Below are 18,752 nucleotides of genomic sequence, written 5' to 3' on the forward strand. Positions count from 1 at the left end.
TGTACTGTGCAATTTTATATATGTACAGAGACATGAATTCATGTGTATTATATGTATAGATCCTCTGTCACAATTAAGATGCAAAACCAAAGCTTCCTCATGCTACCCCTTTGTAGCATGACATCATTAAGCTCTGACAATCACTAATCTGTTCTTCATATCTACTATTTTATTTCAATAATGCTGTGTAAATAGAATTGTATAGTCAGAGCATATTGAGATTTTTTTTTCATTCCACATGAGTACAAAAGCATAAAATCTCTCCAAATTATTGGATATATATATATAATCTGTTGGTTCTTTTTTATTTCTGAGTAGTAATCCATGGTATGGATGTGCCACAGTTTGCTTAATCAGTCACTCATTGAAGCACATTTGGGTTCTTTCCAGACTTTGTCTGTTAGGAATAAAGCTGCTATGAATATTCACATACAGGTTTTTGTGTGAATATAAACTTTCATTTCTCTAGGGTAAGTGCCCAAGTATGCAATTGCTGGATCATATGGTAAGGCATATCTAGTTTTTAAGAAACTACCAAACTATTTTCCAGAGTGCTTTACCATTTTACATCCCCACTTGTGATTTGTAAATGATCCAGTTTCTCCACAGGTTTGTCAGCATTTGGTATTATCACTAATTTTTATTTTAGCCATTGTGATAGGTGTGTAATGATATTTCATTGTGGTTTTATTTGTTTAATGCTTATTTATTTATTTTAAGAGAGGGGAATGGTAGAGAGAAAGGGAGTGGGAGAATCCCAAGCAGGCCCACACAGTCAGTGCAGAGCACAGCATGAGGCTTGATCTCACAAACTGTAAGATCGTGACCTGAGCCAAGATCAAGAGTTGGATGCTCAACTGACTGAACCACCTAGGTGCCCTTCATTGTGGTTTTAATTTGCATTTGTCTGATGAATAATCACATTGAACATCTTTTCATGTGCTTATTTGAAAGATAAGCTTATCTTTTCATTTTCTTAACAGGGTCTTTTGCAGAGGGCAAGTTTTTAATTTTGAAGTAGTCCAGTGTGTGTGTGTGTGTGTGTGTGTGTGTGTGTGTGTGCGTGCGCGCGTGCACGCACTTGTGCAATGCTTTTAGTGTCAAATCTAAGAACTTTAGTGTCAAATTTAGCTCCAGGTTATGAAGATTTTCTCCTATGTTTTCTTTTAAAAGGTTTATAGTTTTACTTTTTGTGTTTAAGTCCACAATTTATGTTAATTTATTTTTTTTTAATTTTTTTTAACTTTTTTTTTTACTTATTTATTTTTGAGACAGAGAGAGACAGAGCATGAATAGGGGAGGGACAGAGAGAGAAGGAGACACAGAATCGGAAGCAGGCTCCAGGCTCTGAGCTATCAGCCCAGAGCTTGACGCGGGGCTCGAACTCATGGACCGTGAGATCGTGACCTGAGCTGAAGTCGGATGCTTAACCAACTGAGCCACCCAGGCACCCCTCATGTTAATTTTTTATAATTGTCTTTAAAGATTTTTTTTAAAAAGAGGAATGTGTATTATCTTTGTCTTAAGCTTTACCTTTTTGCTGTAATCAGGTAACTAGCTCAAAACAGCACAACCAAAATGTAAGCTGAAGACTTCTTACAGAGGAGTGAGCCTGCAAATTTTTATACTTACTATGATTTCTCTACCTAAAAAGTAAATTTAAAAACATGGTACCCAAACCAAAATCTTCTCAACTCATCAGTCTCAGAAATGTTTTCTAGTATAGATTTACAAAGTGATTACATCTATGTTATGACAAAGGATAACTGTAATATTTCCTAACGTTCACATTCTTTTAAACTTTAAAATTCTCTGAGAAAAATTCCCATCCACCATCTTTAAATCTGAACTTTAAATTGAACTAAAAGTGAGATATGCCCTCCTTGTTTATAACTTCTTTCCTGGTAATTGAGCACATGTTTCTTAAAGAAAAGAATATTCTGTACAAACTGTCTGGAGAATGAACAATTCCTCTTCTTGTTATTTTGCTAAAACTACATGCTTTTTTCTACCTGTTCCCACAGACATGTTTCCAAGGCCAAATAGCTCAGTTCCTCAAGGACATAGTGTTGCTTCTTCCTACCATCCTAGGGACAGAGTCTTGATTTTGCTCTCATGGGGAATTCTGAAAAGATAAATATTACAATTGATGATAATACTTCCTTAAAAGTTTTCTTAAGGGCTAAGAATACAGGAGCTTTAAAGGATTCTTGACTGAAATAATTCAGGCCTTGGAACTAGAATCAGGAAATTAGAAAAACAGGCTCATTTTCGTTGTCTCAGGCTAGGACTTCCAACAATAGGAATATCTACCCAAAAGCTAAGTAAACCAAATAAGTCACTGGACTTGAAGGAAAAGATATACAATAAAGCAGTGCGATCAATGACAATGGTGAAGACACAAGGCAATGGATAGTTTGACCGTATCCAGCTATACACAGGGGCAGTATCTAGTGTATGGAGAACATCTGTATAAAGGTCATTTAATTTGTGTTTCAGAAATTAGTATTAAGTGGAGAAGTATGGGGGTACAGAGAACTCAGTTAACTGTGATTTTCTTTCAACCTGGACGGCCTTGCGCTCTGCCATTATCACCCCTAACTTTACAGGATTCATATCTCCAGCCACAGTAAATACTTGAGGCTCAAATCCTAAGACAAAAATCCTGGAGATCAAACCAGAAAAGAGATAAAACAGAGGGATGTTATCAGTAGCTGAAACCAAGAGGAATCAGCATACATACATGAGGGACATCCAAATTCACAAGAAACTGAATCAGACATAAACCTTCTTATAGTCTCACTCAGGTGATGAAGATGCCTCCATCTATACCAACAAGATAGAGACCATCTAAATCACAAACCTGGAAATAGCACCATACAAGGAAAATCTGTAGAAACAGAAAAGGAATCTATGGCACATGCAAACAGAAAGTATTCTCATGGTCATGAGGAAAGGGCAAATACAAGAAATAATTGATCCATACTTATCTTACAACATCCAAAGGATTGAAGTTCAGTATCTGTTGATGTTACCAATGTATTCTTCAATCAACAAATAATGTGCAACCACTGTGTGCCAAATACTGTGTAATGAATAATACATACAGGTTTCCTGACCCTGTGGAGCTTACAGTTATAGACATATCAGGCATTTTTTAAAAAATTTATACATAAATATAGATACAGATGTCAATACGTAGAAGTATATTAGTTACAATGTTTCTTTTTGTCTTGGTCTTTGGAAAAAGCCATGAATACACAAGAACATGTATAGAGAAACAACAATACGTGCTTGGGGATGCTCACAAAACATATATAAAACCCAACTTTTAAACTTTCCTTGGCCTATTACCCAGACACATGAGATAAATGAGATAAAGCTACCTGAGAAAACTGAGAAATTCTCTAAGGAGCTGGAGATCACAGGAGTGAGTCTGTGGTGTTGTGGTATTTCCAGTCTGCTCAGAGAGTCTGCAATGAGCATCACGGAGTTCGGAGGAGTTAGAAATCACGCTAGGTTGCGTGACAATTTCTCTCACTTTGCTATATTTATGTACAGAATGCTGACTATTGTGTTATTTTTACCTGTGTATGTACATGGCCACCAGGTGACATACTTTTTTAATTGAGTAGAAGTAAGAAAAGTATATGTCAACTAACTTGAATTTAAATAAAATCTTGAAAGAAAAAAAAAGTCAGAGAAAGTAGATTGTGAGGCCTGGCACAGAGATATAACTATGTGAGTCATATAGGCATGAATAAAATGTCATATAGAGAGGAGGGAAAACATAAGGAGAGGTGTGGAGTTATTTCTAGAGAAGGTATTGTAAGCCCTAGGAAAGTGAATGGAGTCATCGTTGAAATGTCAGTGAAGTTCTGTTCTCAAGACTGTTGAATGTGATAGCACTATGAGAACAGAACCCCCTGATCTCCCAGGAGCCTGTTAGGGAACAGACCCACTGTAACTGTTTAGCAGCCCTTGAAACTGTACATCTTCCCTACAGGCTTTCCCATAAACACCAGATGTGTGTTTGGTCTGTGTCTGGAGGCTCCTTGTGTATTCCTCCCATGCTTTAACATTCTTTGATGTTTATGCCTGGCGAACATGAAACAAAGACTATGTGCCGTTTGCTGCTACTGCTGTTTTGCTGCCAGAGGCAGTCCTGCGTGTCCACTCAGTCTAAGTGTCTGAGAACTTTCTCTTCAGTGTGAGGCTACAGAGAGGGCTTGGCCCAGGGCTAGCTAACCCTTGAGGACTTCCAACAGCTAGTGACTGGAAGGGAGATGAGAGTGTGCACAGGAGTCAAGGTGGCTCATCAGGGGAAAGGAAAAGAGAGCTTTAAGAGTAAGTGGTCACAACTCATGTGTTGAAAGTTTCTGAGAGGTCAGCTATGGGGATACCTGAAATTTTCTGTTGCTCTACAACACAGAGGTCATTAGTAGTCTTTTTGAGGGCTTAACTAGTGGAGGAACTCAAGCCAGATCGATCTATACTCTTTAATCCAGAAATTCCAATGGATAAGCACAACAGCAGTGTATAATTACATTCACCAAAGAACATGTATAAGAATATTCATGCAGGGCACCTGGGTGTCTCAGCAGGTTGAGTGACTGACTCTTTATTTCAGCTCAGGTCATGATCCCATGGGTCATGGGTTTGAGCCTGCCTGGGATCCTCTCTCTCCCTCTCTTTCTGCCTCTCCCCTGTTTGTGCGCTCTCTCTCTCTCTCTCTCTCTCTCTCAAAATAAATAAATACACCTAAAAAAAATATTTATGCAACACTGCAAATGAACAGGCAAACAGGCAAAACAAATCTATCTATGGGACTGTGGTTTCCCCAGAAGAGCAGGTAGTGACCAGAAGGGGACATACGGGAGGGCCATACATGACAGAGCAGCAGACATAGCTTCAGTCTCTGGAAGATACTAAATCCTTCAAAGGAAGCTTCCTAAGAGTCCCTTTGACACCAGGACAGATCTGGGCTTTGATGTTACAGGCTGAAGCAAATTTGGCACTACAGGTCAACACAGGGAAGCCGTTTAGATTTTGGGTCTTCTGCTTTAATGTAATCATCACAAACCACTTAAAAAAATCTTTTGTGAAATGTCTACTGCGAGGTAAAGAATTGAAGATAAAGATGCTTTTGATGAATGACACTGTTTGATATGTTCTCTGAGCCAGAGAAATAGCATTTTCCTTAGAGTGAAGCATCCACCTGAAAACCCCCACTGCCTCAGGCACAGCCCCCCGCTTCTTCCTTCCACACCGCCGCTCTCCCTGGTGTCCATAGCTGGGGGATGCTTGAGATCTGAGGTTTTTGTGGGGCTCCCACAGGTGCCGCATCACTGTGGTGTCTCTCAGAGCACAGAAATACACTGCTGAGTCCCTGAGTTGTAATCCTGTGATGGTGAGGCTGATGGATCTGTCTGGTTTCTGGAAGTTCAGAGAATACCGCCCCTCTGTTGCATTCTGCTCACTGTAGGACTCCTGATAAATAAGGAGAATCATTTCCCCACTTGGTGGTTGTTTGTACCAGAATAGATAATAAGTATAACCACTGGCTTCATATACACAATCCAAGGTCACAGCCTCCTTCTCTGGCATAGAAATTGCAGGTTGGGCTTGAGTTACCTTCTGTGCCATGCTGGCTCCTGCAAAAAGAGAAGAGAGAATTAGGCTGATTCTCCTGGTAGTGGCCCTAGGGTCTTAGGGAACTCAGGTAGGACTGAGAGTTCTGATTCCCCTGCCCATTATTCTACTCTCCTAAACCCCAGCAGACAATGATAACCTGTGTCTACCCCTGAACTTGGGACTCGGCACAGCCTGTCTGTGCTTGTGGCTGTCTTTACTAGCCCTACCAAGGCAGATGGAGGCTGTGACTATTCTCAGCAGGCTGGGGAGCAGCATGTTGGAGGCTCTTCCTGTGAGTGAAATGTGCCGTGTTCCATCTCAAATTCAGGTCTAAATGCAAGCCCTGTGCCTCAGAGAGCGGACACACACACACACACACACACACACAGTGACTAAGCTGTAAGATGCTACCGTGCCAGAACAGGAAATGTAGTCTGCTATCAGTTTGCTTGTGTTGCGCTGTGGCTTTGTTGACATGGTGGGAGAGTCTAACTTGCCTATTAAGTCTTTTTCTAATTTAATTCACAACAATGATATGTATAGGAGTTAAGCTGAATTGTAGGACACTGATGGTAGAACCATTTGCCATATTCAGCCAATGCATCTACAATGGACTGGTAAATCTGAAAAGAAATACAATTTATTATGATTATGGTGACTTCTGAGAGCAAATAGTCATCCATCTTTTTGCGCAGTGTATGCTTCTTTTTGTCCCCAGCCAAAATCTACAGTGAAATATACTCACAGATTTTTCTTCTGGACAAGAAGATAAAACTATTCATTCTCAGTCATCATAACTTTTCTTCTTACACTGCAAGGCATTGGTTTCTGAGGAATTTTCCATTGGATAAAGCTCTTTGTCTGTTTAATGCTACCACAGCAAGTTTCCTGATTGACAAAATTTGGCTAACTGCACATGCCTAATAGCAATCAATAGTAAGTCTGTTAGAAAATTCTTGCTTTGGAGGTGCCTGGGTGGCTCAATCGGTTAAGCATCTGATTTCATCTTGACTTCGGCTCAGGTCATGATCTCAGGGTTGGTGGTGACAGCTCAGAGCCTGGAGCCTGCTTCAGATTCTGTCTCCCTCTTTCTGCCCCTCTCCCACTTGTTCTCTCTCTCTCTCTCTCCCTTCCTCTCTCTCTCTCTCTTTCTCTCTCTCTCAAAAATAAATAAACATTTTTTTTAAAAGAAAAAAAAGAAAGATCTTGCTTTTGAATATTGCCCCCTCCAGTCATAATAAGGCCAAATTCACCAGGTCATACATTCTTATTTTCTTATATCAAAAGTGTAGCCTTTCAAAAATTGCAAATATCACTTCTCTGTGTTGCAGCAGCGGTGGCTCAGAGGCTCTCACTGGACTCAGTCCCTCAATAGCTTCATGACTTAGCAACACGGAAGTTGGTGCCTGATTCGCTTGGCATCAATGTGCTGATTTATGACTGTGATTCAGTTGACTGCAGCTTTTAATTGCCTATTTATTTTCTCATCCCTAAGTGAATATATCAATTTAGTGGCATCTAACGTCCATGTTATATAATGAGAAAACAGAATTTTTTAGAAGTCCAGGATGGTTCAACAATCAGAAAAATGTTGTCTCTAAGAGGAGGGATTTGACTGGAAAGAGGCACGAGGGGACTTCTGAGGTGAAGGATAATTTCAAGACACACTGAACAGAACATGTAAAATCTTGCATTTCATTGTAGAAAAAATGATACCTCAATAAAAAGGTGAACTACAATAAAATAAAATATACAGAGAAAATTAATTCGTCCAGCTTTCTGTAGGTGTTGTAGAAATATATTTATACTTTTTAATTGCTACGGAACAGCTGTAGTCTGCTGTGATCACAGCCCAATTCCAACCCTTCTGACAACCACTCGAGACCAGGAAGCAACAAAGACTAGCGGGACATTAATATGCTGAGAGGCTAAATATACACAAAAGAAATGATTAAACAAAATGGAATACCATACAGCTCTCAGAATCAAGGTCCACACAGCTACACATAATTATACGAATAAATCTCGCAAAGGTAAGATTGTCTAAAAGAAACCAGCTACGACAGTACATGCTAAATGATTCCTTTTACATACAGTACAAAAGCAGAGAAAACTATTCTGTGAGTTGATGTCAGCATAGTGATTACTGGGGGTGGTAGACACAGGAAGCAGGTCCAAGAGTGGCCTGGCACAGGGGTAATGTCCTGTTTTTCAACGTGGGTGCTGGCTCCAATATGTGGCAGTTCATCTAGCTCTGTAATTATTCAGGTCCACATTCTCTACCTGTAAGTTATTTCATTTATTTTGGTTCCTTTTTATTGAAGTATAATTTATCTGCAATACAATGCATGGTCCCTATATGTTCATTTCAGTGAGTTTAAGTATTTTATGTACTTGTGTAATCACCACCCAAACAAAATCAAGAACATTTACCTAACCCCAGGAAGTCCCCTTGTGACCCTCTCCAGTCAAACCTTCCTCCCCAGAGGGAACCACTTTCTACTTTTAACCAAGCTTAGTTTTTTTCTGTTCTTGAATTTCATACTAATGGAATCATACTGCATTTGGCAGGAAGGGTCTGGCTTCTGTCAGTTACCAGAGATTTTAGAGATCCATCCTATTATTGTGCATATTGGTTGGTGGTTCGTTCCTTTTGATTGCAGAGTAATATTCCCTATATACCATTAATTATTTACATACTCTCCCATTTGTGGATATTTTGGGTCGTTTCCAGTTTGTGGTAAATATGAGTAAACCTGCTACGAACATGTTTGTGTGTCATTTGTGGGTCTGTATTTTCATTTCTCTTCGGTAAATACCTATTCATGGACTTGGTAGGCCACAGCAGTTTCCCAAAGTGATGGCACCAGTTTCCCCTTTACCAGCAGGGCACGGAAGGTCCACTTGCTCCATGTATTTGCCGATATTTGAGGCTGTTACCTGATTTGTTTGTAGGCCTTCTAGTGGAGGTGAATGACATCTGAATGTGAATGTAATTAGCATCTCCCTAATGATTAATAGTGTTGAGTGTATTTTATATACTTATTAGTCATCCTATTTAAGTATTTTATTATTGTTTTATCTTTCTATTGTTGGCTTATGAGAGTTCTTTATATTTTCTGGAAACAATCCTTTTCCAAATATTTCTTTCTAGCATACTTCTGCCTAGACTTTAGATTGCTTATTGATTTTCTTTCTTTCTTTTTTTAATGTTTATTTTTGAGAGAGACAGAGCGTGAGCAAGGGAGGGGCAGAGAAAGAGGGAGACACAGAATCTGAAGCAGGCTCCAGGCTCGAACTCAGGAAATGTGGGTTCATGACCTGAGCCAAAGTTGGACAGTTAACCAAGTGAGCCACCCAGGTGCCCCAAGATTGCTTATTGGTTTTCTTAAAATTGTTTTTGATGAGTAGAAATCTTAAATGTTGCTCATGTCCTATTTATTAATTTTCTTTTATGGTTAGTATATTCTGTACCATGTCACGAAGTCTCTTCCTACTCTGAGGTCTCAAAGATATTCTCTACTGTTTTGGGCTATTTTTAGTAGTAGCATCTGAAATTAAATTAAGCATCTTAATTTATCCTAGCCTGATTTCAAATAATATTATTTCCCTTTATGAAGAAAATGTTTTTTATTGCATCTGGATATGCTGTAATACCACAACACATTGTTTTTATGTTGCCTTAAAGAAACAGTGGCTTTTTAAAGTAAGTGAAGTTATTAAAATTACTAACAAAATTTAAAAACGTCCTCTCAGGCATCTACCCTTTCTGGTATTCTTTGTGTCTTTTTGTGAATCTGAGTTTCCATGTGATATTATTTCCTGATAGCATGAAGTCTTTCAGCATCTCTTGTACTGCAAGTCAGGTGGAGACAAATAATCTTTGATTTTGTCTCTTTGAAAATATATTTAGGGGCACCTGGGTGGGTCAGACATGGTTAAGTGTCTGACTTAAGCTCAGGTCATGATCTTACGGCTTGTGAATTCAAGCCCTGCGTCGGGCTCTGTGCCGACAGCTCAGAGCCTGGAACCTGCTTTGGATTCTGTGTCTCCCTCTCTCTCTGCCCCTTACCCACTCATGCTTTGCCTCTCTTCCTCTCTCAAAAAAAAAAAAGTAAATAAACATTACAAAAAATTTTTTAAAGAAAATCTATTTATACTGCTTTTATTTAAGGGTATTTTGGCAAGTGATGGAATTCTAGGTGGTCATATTTTTGTTCTTTCAGTACTTTGAAAGTGTTTTATTGTCTTCTTTTTACTACTGTTTTTGGTAGTAAGTCAGTTATCATTTGTATTTTTATTCCTGCGTGCATGTAATGTGGCTATCTTTTTCCTTTGACTGCTGTTAAAAATTTTTTAAATTAAGTTTATGTATTTACTTTGACAGAGAGAGAGAGAGAGAGAGAGAGAGAGCGCACTCTGGGGAGGGGCAGAGAGAGGGAGAGAGGAAGAATCCCAAGCAGGCTCCACACTGCCAGTGTGGAGACTGATGTAAGGCTTGAATTTACAAACTCTGAGATTGTGACCCAAACCAAAATCTAGAGTTGGATACTTAACTGACTAAGCCACCCAGGAGCCCTTTCCTTGGACCACTTTTTAAAAGCTGATCTTTATTTAATTTTTTTTTTTTTTTTTTTAGAATTTTGACTGTGATGTGCCTAGATGGGGCCTCCTTTGTGTTTATCATCCTTGGGATTCTCTGAACTTGTTTAATCTGTCCATTAAGAATTTTCTTCAAATGTGAAAGTTCTCAGCCATTATCTCTTTTTGTGTGTATATATAGATATATGTGCGTGTGTGTGTGTGTATATATACACCATATATGTATATATATGTGTATATATATATATATATCCATTTTCCCCCTTCCTTATGGAAATTTTCAATCATTAATATGTTAGACCATTTGTTATTGTCCCTCAGATCTCAAAAACTTGTTCTGTTTGTTTATTCTTACCATTTTACCTTTTATGAAGTTGAGATAATTCTACTGACCTGCCTTCAGCTTCAGAGATTATATATATAATCTCTCCTAAACTTCTACATCTCGGCATGCATATTGTTTACATTTTCTGTTAAGTCCTTTGGCATTTTTACCATAGTATTATGTAGTACATGTCTGACAATTCCAACACCTGGGTCGTCTTTTTGTGTCTGCTTCTATTAACTGTTATCTTTTTGACCATGGGTCACATTATTGTTTGTTTATATGTTTATTTGCTGCTTCTTTGGGTATCTCATAATATTTTATTATATTCCAGATGATTTATATAAACTAGAAATAGAAACTGAAATAAATAAAATTTCTCCCCCCAAATTCATGCCCTTCTTCTTCCTGCTGTTAAGGTGTATGTGTGGTAGGGGTAGAGTCTGAATCAATCTGATTTATGGGTCAGAGTCTTAAAGAAAATAGAATCCAACTTATGTTTGAAAACTTTTGTAGCTTCAGGTTTGGTATTTGTTGCAGCATTAGTTTCATTCAGGGTAAGGTCAGGACTTTCCATCAAAGGGTTTGGTATCAGCATGCTGGAAAAATTCCAGATATCTCTTCATGCTTTCCTACCAGATCTGCCTTCTTTCTCACCTATTGGAAGTCTCTCTCTTGCTTTATAGTCTGGGGGCCTGCTTTTGAGTCACCAGGGAGTTCTTTTTGTTTGTTTGTTTGTTTGTTTACTTATTTTGAGATGGGGAGGGGCAGAGAGAGAGGGGGAGAGAGAGAGAGAATCCTAGGCAGGCGCTGCACTGACAGTGCAGAGCTCGATGCTGCGCTCAGTCATGGCCTGAAGTCAGATGCTTAACTGACTGAGCCACCCAGGTGCCCCTAGGGACTTCTTACTGATTCCCAGCCCTGGACTTGGCTTTTTGCTCCCTGAGCAAATTCTTTCTCCCCTGCTGCCTGTTTCAGTCTTCAGAGAGCTCTTGATCTATACTATATAAAAGCCCAAAATGTCTCAGAGGATTTTCTCCCCACTCTCAGCTTTTTCCCACGGCTTCAGCATGCTACCTATGAACCCTGTGAAGACCCATGGAGAAGGATTGGTGGATGGGTGTACACTTAGCAGTAGCTGGGGCTCTTCAGAATTCTAATATGTCTTAGCAGCCACCACACGGCCCTTAGAGGTTCCTTAAACATTTGACTAATTTCCTCTTGTCCCTCTCTATAAAAGATTCCTTCTTCTTCCACTATTTCAGCAGTGATGAAAGTTGCCACTTTCTGGAATTTAGTTCATTTAGGTTTCTTTGCATCCTCAACTTTCTGACAGTTATTTGTTTTAAGCTAATTGGAAGCAGAGATTCACATATGTATTTTACATTAATAACAAGTTTTACTTTTTTTTAAATCAGAGGGATCAAATTTCTAATCTAATATTAACCATCAACGGCCTCTCCAAATCTCAGTTTTCATGGGAATAATAGTAGTACTTGCCGTAAAGCAGTACTATAACAGAAAAATATAAGGGCACGTGCCTGGTATGTGTTAGTGTTTAGAAAGTTTAATAACTAGGAAATATTGTTTTTATTCCATAATACAATTCATATATATATATATATTTTTTTTTTTTTTTTTTAATTTTTGGGACAGAGAGAGACAGAGCATGAACGGGGGAGGGGCAGAGAGGGAAGGAGACACAGAATCGGAAACAGGCTCCAGGCTCCGAGCCATCAGCCCAGAGCCTGACGCGGGGCTCGAACTCACGGACCGCGAGATCGTGACCTGGCTGAAGTCGGACGCTTAACCGACTGCGCCACCCAGGCGCCCCAATACAATTCATATTTTTTATAACAATGTGAGAGCGATGTGATAGTAAAATAATGAAGTTCTTTTTTTTTTTATTTGGATTTGTGCAGATTTGGAAGATACATTTTTTTAAGTGAGTTCCACACCCAGTGTGGGGGCTTGAACTCATGACCCTGAGATCAAGAGTCACATGTTCCACAAACAGAACCAGCCAGGTGCCCCAATTTTTGGAGAGTATCTTTAAAGCACAAGACTCTTAGCTCACCAAAGAAAAGGCTCGTGTACTTTGTAATAGCCCCAGAACCTAGCAAACTGCCTCTGTATAGCATTTCTTAAATAGATTCATTAATAAATGGGAATAATAGCATCTTACAATTGTATAATTCATTATTGCTTAAATGATATTTCTACTTGTATATTATATATATATATATATATATATATATGTAACATATTTTTGGAGAATATTTTTAAAGCACAAGACACACACATACACATGTATACATGCATATACAACATATATATATACATAATATATATACACATATATGTTTTATATATTAAACAGGTTATATTTATATATAACACTTATATATAAATATAAGTGTATATATATATGATTTATGGTATATATAACTGGAGAGGCTTAAGTTAATGACATTTAAAATTTCAGTTTCTGAACTTGGTGAAGGGGATTAGAGAGAAGTTGCCTCTATCAGAACGGACTAAGAAGATTAAGACAGGCAGATCTAGAAACACAACCATAAACGATGTACTTAATGCAAGCATACAAAGTGGATACAGGCTGATGGGCAGGGCTCACAGGATCCCACAACACTAGGAAATTTAGAGCACAGTAGAGAACTTACCCTGAGTAAGGAGGTTGAGGGGAATGAGTCAGGATCAGATCCTAACAGAAACATAATCCAAATAAAATTCAAAAGTCTTTGTATCCCCTCCTTGAAATGGTCTCCTTAGGGGTATCTGGACCATACTTGAATGACAACAGCCTCACCCCTTACGAGGGCACACTTATTTATGTAACTTGGTTCCTGAAATACCTTCCTTCTATTTCTTGTCACATCATTGTTTTAATCCAGCTAAGTATTTTCTTCTAGAAAGCCAGATTTAGATGCTTAACATTCTTAGCCAGGTTCTCTTCATTCCAGAGGCATGTTGGTGGTATTTAGCTGCCTCCTGTTGTATTGTTTTATTAGAGAATTCAGGAATCTCAGCTAAGGGTTCCGTGTCAGTTGGCTTGTTTGTCTAGTTTCCTTTGTAATTATTTGTGCTGGTGAAACAGCACAGGTGTAAAAGGGTCATTTCCATAGCTTGTTATTTCTCTATTTGTGTAGATTGGGTTTACTTTATGCAAAGTAAGATTGTGTTATAGTAAGAAGTCAAAACGTTATAATTTTAAAGCATTGGGATTTGTTATTACAGACAGCTGTGACATTTTCTTATGTAGGCTCTGAAGGATAGTGTCTTCGATACAATGACAATTGCTATGACCAAATCAGCTGAACACAAGAATCATCTTCTGATGACACAAATTCACCTTGAATAGATTTTCCCACCTATTGCAATGAACTTTGTTTTAACTCTTATTAAAATTAGGGTCTTGAGTAGAGATAGGCTGGCAAGGTTCTCCAGCTAAGCACATTACCTAGCTGCCCTTAAACTACTGTGCATGTTCAGGAATCCCTAAGTTCAAGCATTCATTCTGGAAATCTACAGTTATCTATGATGTGCAAAACTCTGTAAAAAGCACATAAACCAAAACAAGATATGATTTCTATCTCAAATTGCTTTCAGTTGGCAAGGATCAGATAAGTGGAGCAAATTCCATTTCCTGCCTGTACTCCCTGTAGCCCAGGCCCAGGCAGGTGGAATTAGGAATCAGACAGGAAATAGATAGCTGAGGCATTTATCATTGAGCAAATAAACCCTGTTTGAATATCTTATTTCTAGTGTTTAGATTTATTTTTGCTGTTCCATCTCCCTCTCCCTTTCTTAGACCTGTTTATCGAGATGTTTAACCTGCACTGCTCAGGTATCTAACACCCAGTGTGAAGGAGTCCAAAATGTTAGGGAAGAAGGCAGTATTTACCTTCAGGGTTGGGTGTCCAGACATTCGCCTAGAACTTTCTCCTTTCTCATTTCATCACATTAGTTCTCTGACTTGCTTCAAGAAAGATTTAGTATTATCTAGCCTTGGAATAAATAAAATTAAGTTCTTTATTGATATATCTTAAATCTTATACACTGAGTTTCAGAATCAAAAAGTTCTCCATTTTGCCTGCCATTTGAGTTATTTGAGAAATGATCTCTGGAATGTGATAAAATTGAAATTTATTTTACTGTGATTAATTAAATGGAGGTTCTTGAAGCTCATTGCCACTGCCTCTGCTGGCTTCCTTTGAACCTTTTTTTCTTTTTGTCTTTTATTTTTCAATTTTGAGGCTAGGGTATGAAGGTAAAATTAAGGCCGCCCTGGCCTTGGAAGGGCTCTTTTCTCCCTACTCCCCAAGGTAAATAGTTTGGAGGTGAAGTGATGTGTTTCTTCAGCTTTTACTACAGGAGTCTCATAGAGCCAAAGTAATATGCTTTTATCAGTCCTTGAGCTGAGTGGGGACAATGTAGAAATAAAATAACTTAGCTTTGCAGAGTGCCCTAAACACCTTGTCCAGTACTTGAGGGATACAAAGTGGAAGCACATTTTAAAAATGTATAATCTTTTGGGGGGTGGTAATATAGCCATTCCTCATAGCCAGATAATTAATTCTGTGTAGAAAGCTTGGATGAGCCTGGGCTGTACCCTTTGCCAAGTGCACTGGTTTAAGTCACCTCACCTCTCTGAACCTTTGGGGTTTTCATCTATGAAGTGAGATTAACTCTCTGTATCTTGGCTTGCTCACATGATGATGAGGAGTAAATGGGATAATGCATATGAAAGTGCATTGCAAAATTAGGTGGTACAACTGAAATACTTTTAAAAATGTTAGGTAACTTATCAAAGGCAATAATTAGTGGCGGGGCTTTTCACAGAAAAGGAGAGATCACTGTGGGCTGGAATGACCAGGACATTCTTCAGGAGGAATGGTCTGAGATGGTCTCTAGGATTGGGAGGAGAAATGACGGTAAGGACTCAGGTCGAGGTGATTATGGGAGCAACGGGCTGTAGGCAGGGCTATTTAAGGAGGACAGCGAGTCCTCCCCAACTTCATTCTTAAAATTTTTTTTTTAATGTTTATTTATTTTTGAGACAGAGAGACACAGCATGAGCAGGGAAGGGGCAGAGAGAGAGGGAGACACAGAATGTGAAGCAGGCTCCAGGCTCTGAGCTGTCAGCACAGAGCCCGATACGGGGCTCGAACTCACAAACTGTGAGATCATGACCTGAGCCGAAGCTGGGCACTTAACCAACTGAGCCACCCAGGTGCCCCCCCAACTTCATTCTTGAGTCAGACTTAATCTACCGAAGCAGAAAGTTCCTGAGAAAACTGTAGAGGCCACTGAGATCCACAAAAAGAGCTTTAACCTTATTACCATAAACAAAGGGTGGTCACTGAAGTTTGTTAAATAGTGGATTGATGTGATCGATGCTGTTTTTGTTTTGTTTTGTTTTAAAGAAATTATTCGCTGGGATATGGAGTAGGATCCAGGGAGGAGACGTTGGTAGTAAGGAGGCTAGTTAAAAGGCTGTTACAGAAAACCAGATGTGAGACGCCGAGGGTCTCACCTTAGGGCAGTTGTAGAGAGAAGCAAGCACTAGAAGGACATTCAAGGCCACCTGGTAGCATGTTGTATTCCTGGAACTGGGAGAAGAGAATATTGCAACTATGTATCAGAAATAACTAAGTCCTTTATTGATCAAATATTTATGAAGACTCTGTTAAATGAGGGCACAGTGTGAGGGACAATGGGGATATGAAAATAGATTGAATGTGAGTTGTGTTCTCAGAATTCAGTTAATGGGGTAAATGTATAACTTTTAAAAGCTTATTAAGGTATGATACACATAAATTTATAAAAATTAAGTGTAGAGCTTGGTGAATTCTCTCAAAGTGAACTCACCCATATTACTAGCACCTTCACTGAGAAATAGAGCATTATCAACATCCCAGAAATCTCCCTTGTTCAGTCTCCCGCCACTATCTACTCGTAAAGATAACCACTATCTCTACTCTCTCTCAACTTAGGATTTCATAGATTAGTCTTATTTATTTTTGAACTCCTTTTGTGTCTGCCATATTTCACTCAGTCATATTTGTGGGATTCCTTCTATACAGAGAATATGGCAAGTTTATTCATTCTCTTGCTGTGTAGTCTGTTATCAGAATCTATCCTTGAAATTGAAGATGGATATTTGGGTTGCTTTCTAGCTTTAGGGTATTACAATTACTGATGCTATACATGTTCTTACTCTTGTACATTCCTTGTGACTGCGCAGGGGTCACATTTTGGGCGGGGGTATATACCTACAAGTATAATTGCTGGACCTTAGGTTATGCACATGCTCAGCTTTAGTAGCTATTGCCAAATGTTTTCAATTCACCAATTTACATTGCCTCTGGTGGTACCTGAGAACGTTGCCCCACGTTCTTACAGACACTTGGTGTCGTCAGTCTTCTTCATTTTACCCATTCTGTTTTCTGGTGTTGTTATAGGTATGAATTTTCAGGACCACAATACAAGGTATCAAGTGGCAAGAGCCAGGAAGGGTTAAAGAGTGAATGGAAAGCTTAGAGGAGGGATTACATCTATTGTGTTTGGTAGGAGAGCTAGGCCTCGTAAGGTAAGAATGGTGACTATATATTCTCCAGGACCACTCTACATTTTAATAATCGTGCTGAGAAATTATGAAATAACAATGACTCAGTGCCTAGGCCACATCTCCCAGCAGCAAAATAGATCTCTTTCTCACCTGCTGTGCTCCACATTTTCCTTCCAGAAAATATGATCACAGGAGGTATAGCCAGGTTGCCAGCCACAGAGATGCAGAGGAGATGCCCTGTGCAATTGCAACAACGGGTCAGTGACCAAAGTAGCATCCATATTCCTGTTGATGAGCAGAGGAGTAAAAGGGTGTCTCGTGCTTTGGGAGTGGGTGATACTTTCTCCTAGTTTCTTGGAGCAGATTAGAAAGCTCATCCCACTCCCAAGAAAGCTTGCATTTTAACTGGATATAGGATGAGACCATCCTCTTTGCTAACAATGACCTCATCTCAGGGAAAATTCATCCACCAGTCATATTTTAGGTATATCAAAAGGTATTTACATACTCTTAAAATAAGAGGAGAAAAAAACCCCACCATAACCTGTAGAGATTTAGTGCCTCACACCTTATCTGTTAGCTGCATATTTGCTCAGAGGAAAAAAATGCCATTTCCTTGTTAGCTTTTATCTTGACATGTGGAAGTTTTCTGGCTGTTCATTCCAGTAGCACTCAAGGTTGAAACCAAATCAGTTTGAAGGCTGGTGTGACTATTGCTCATGTCTGAGAGCATTTCTTCTTTGGGTGTCAGCAAATGCGAGGAAATATACCTGAAATTGTTTAGGTAGGGGGATAAAGTGGCCCTGCCTACCCCTGAGTAGACATAGGAGCTACTGTCCAGAAAGTTCTACTCAGTCCCTAAGTATAGGAATTTCCGTTGTGACTCAATACACATACTTCTGAAATACCTCCTGCTTTTCCAAACCACACACATTAATTACGGTGGAAATAGGGAAAACCCTAAAAAGTACAACTCTAGCCAAAGCATTACCAAAAACAATAGAAATCCCATTTAAAAAATACCAGCAGAGTGCAGTACCTGTTAGCACTTGCCCTTTTCATCACACTCAGGAAATTCTTTGAAGCCTTAAATATTGGAACTTGTGTTTTGCCTCTCTAGATATAGGTCCACGAGAACATGTGCTGCCGGTAAGATCAGGTTCACCAATATTTTTAATGCCATTATTCTTCATAAATCAGCAGGAGAGGCAAAGACAGCCGCATGATCTTTTTATCCTCACTCTGTTTCATCAGGTAGCTTTACTTTGAAAACCCTAGAAATTCTTGAAGCCACTAAAACAAACTCGGCTAACACTAAAGTAGAGCTGAGGCTTTTTTTATAGTGAGAAATTTGTCCCCAATAGTTCTTTGATTTGAAATTATTATTAAGGTGCTTAGAAAAATCCATGAGAATAAATAAAACTTCCACATCATATTGACATTATACTGGTATTTACTAAATACACGAAAAGAGTTTGTTTTAATGAGATATATGCTGTAGCAAAACCAAAAATGTTGTGTCCTGCACTCTCAGTGAGTAGACATATTTGCGATATGAAGAATTTTTGTTTGTATTTGGAAAATATAATCCCCATTTCCATG

General features: G+C 38.9%; 1 protein-coding gene across 2 annotated transcripts; it reads right to left on the reverse strand.

The window, feature by feature from the left end:
• Nucleotides 1-4,777: 4,777 nt before the first annotated feature.
• LOC125908808 (uncharacterized) lies at nt 4,778-13,405 on the reverse strand. 2 transcript variants are annotated; one of them, XM_049611636.1, is made up of 2 exons: nt 13,243-13,405; nt 4,778-5,654 (listed from the first exon to the last, which is right to left on the reverse strand). In XM_049611636.1, exon 2 carries the CDS (start codon nt 5,644-5,646, stop codon nt 4,912-4,914), a length of 735 nt encoding a protein of 244 aa, XP_049467593.1. In that variant the 5' UTR covers nt 5,647-5,654; nt 13,243-13,405; the 3' UTR covers nt 4,778-4,911. The 2 variants fall into 2 exon arrangements, with proteins under 2 accessions (XP_049467593.1, XP_049467590.1); XM_049611633.1 differs by lacking the exon at nt 13,243-13,405 and adding an exon at nt 5,862-5,943.
• Nucleotides 13,406-18,752: the final 5,347 nt, after the last annotated feature.

Source organism: Panthera uncia (assembly GCF_023721935.1).
Source record: "Panthera uncia isolate 11264 chromosome B3 unlocalized genomic scaffold, Puncia_PCG_1.0 HiC_scaffold_1, whole genome shotgun sequence".
Lineage (NCBI taxonomy): Eukaryota > Metazoa > Chordata > Mammalia > Carnivora > Felidae > Panthera > Panthera uncia.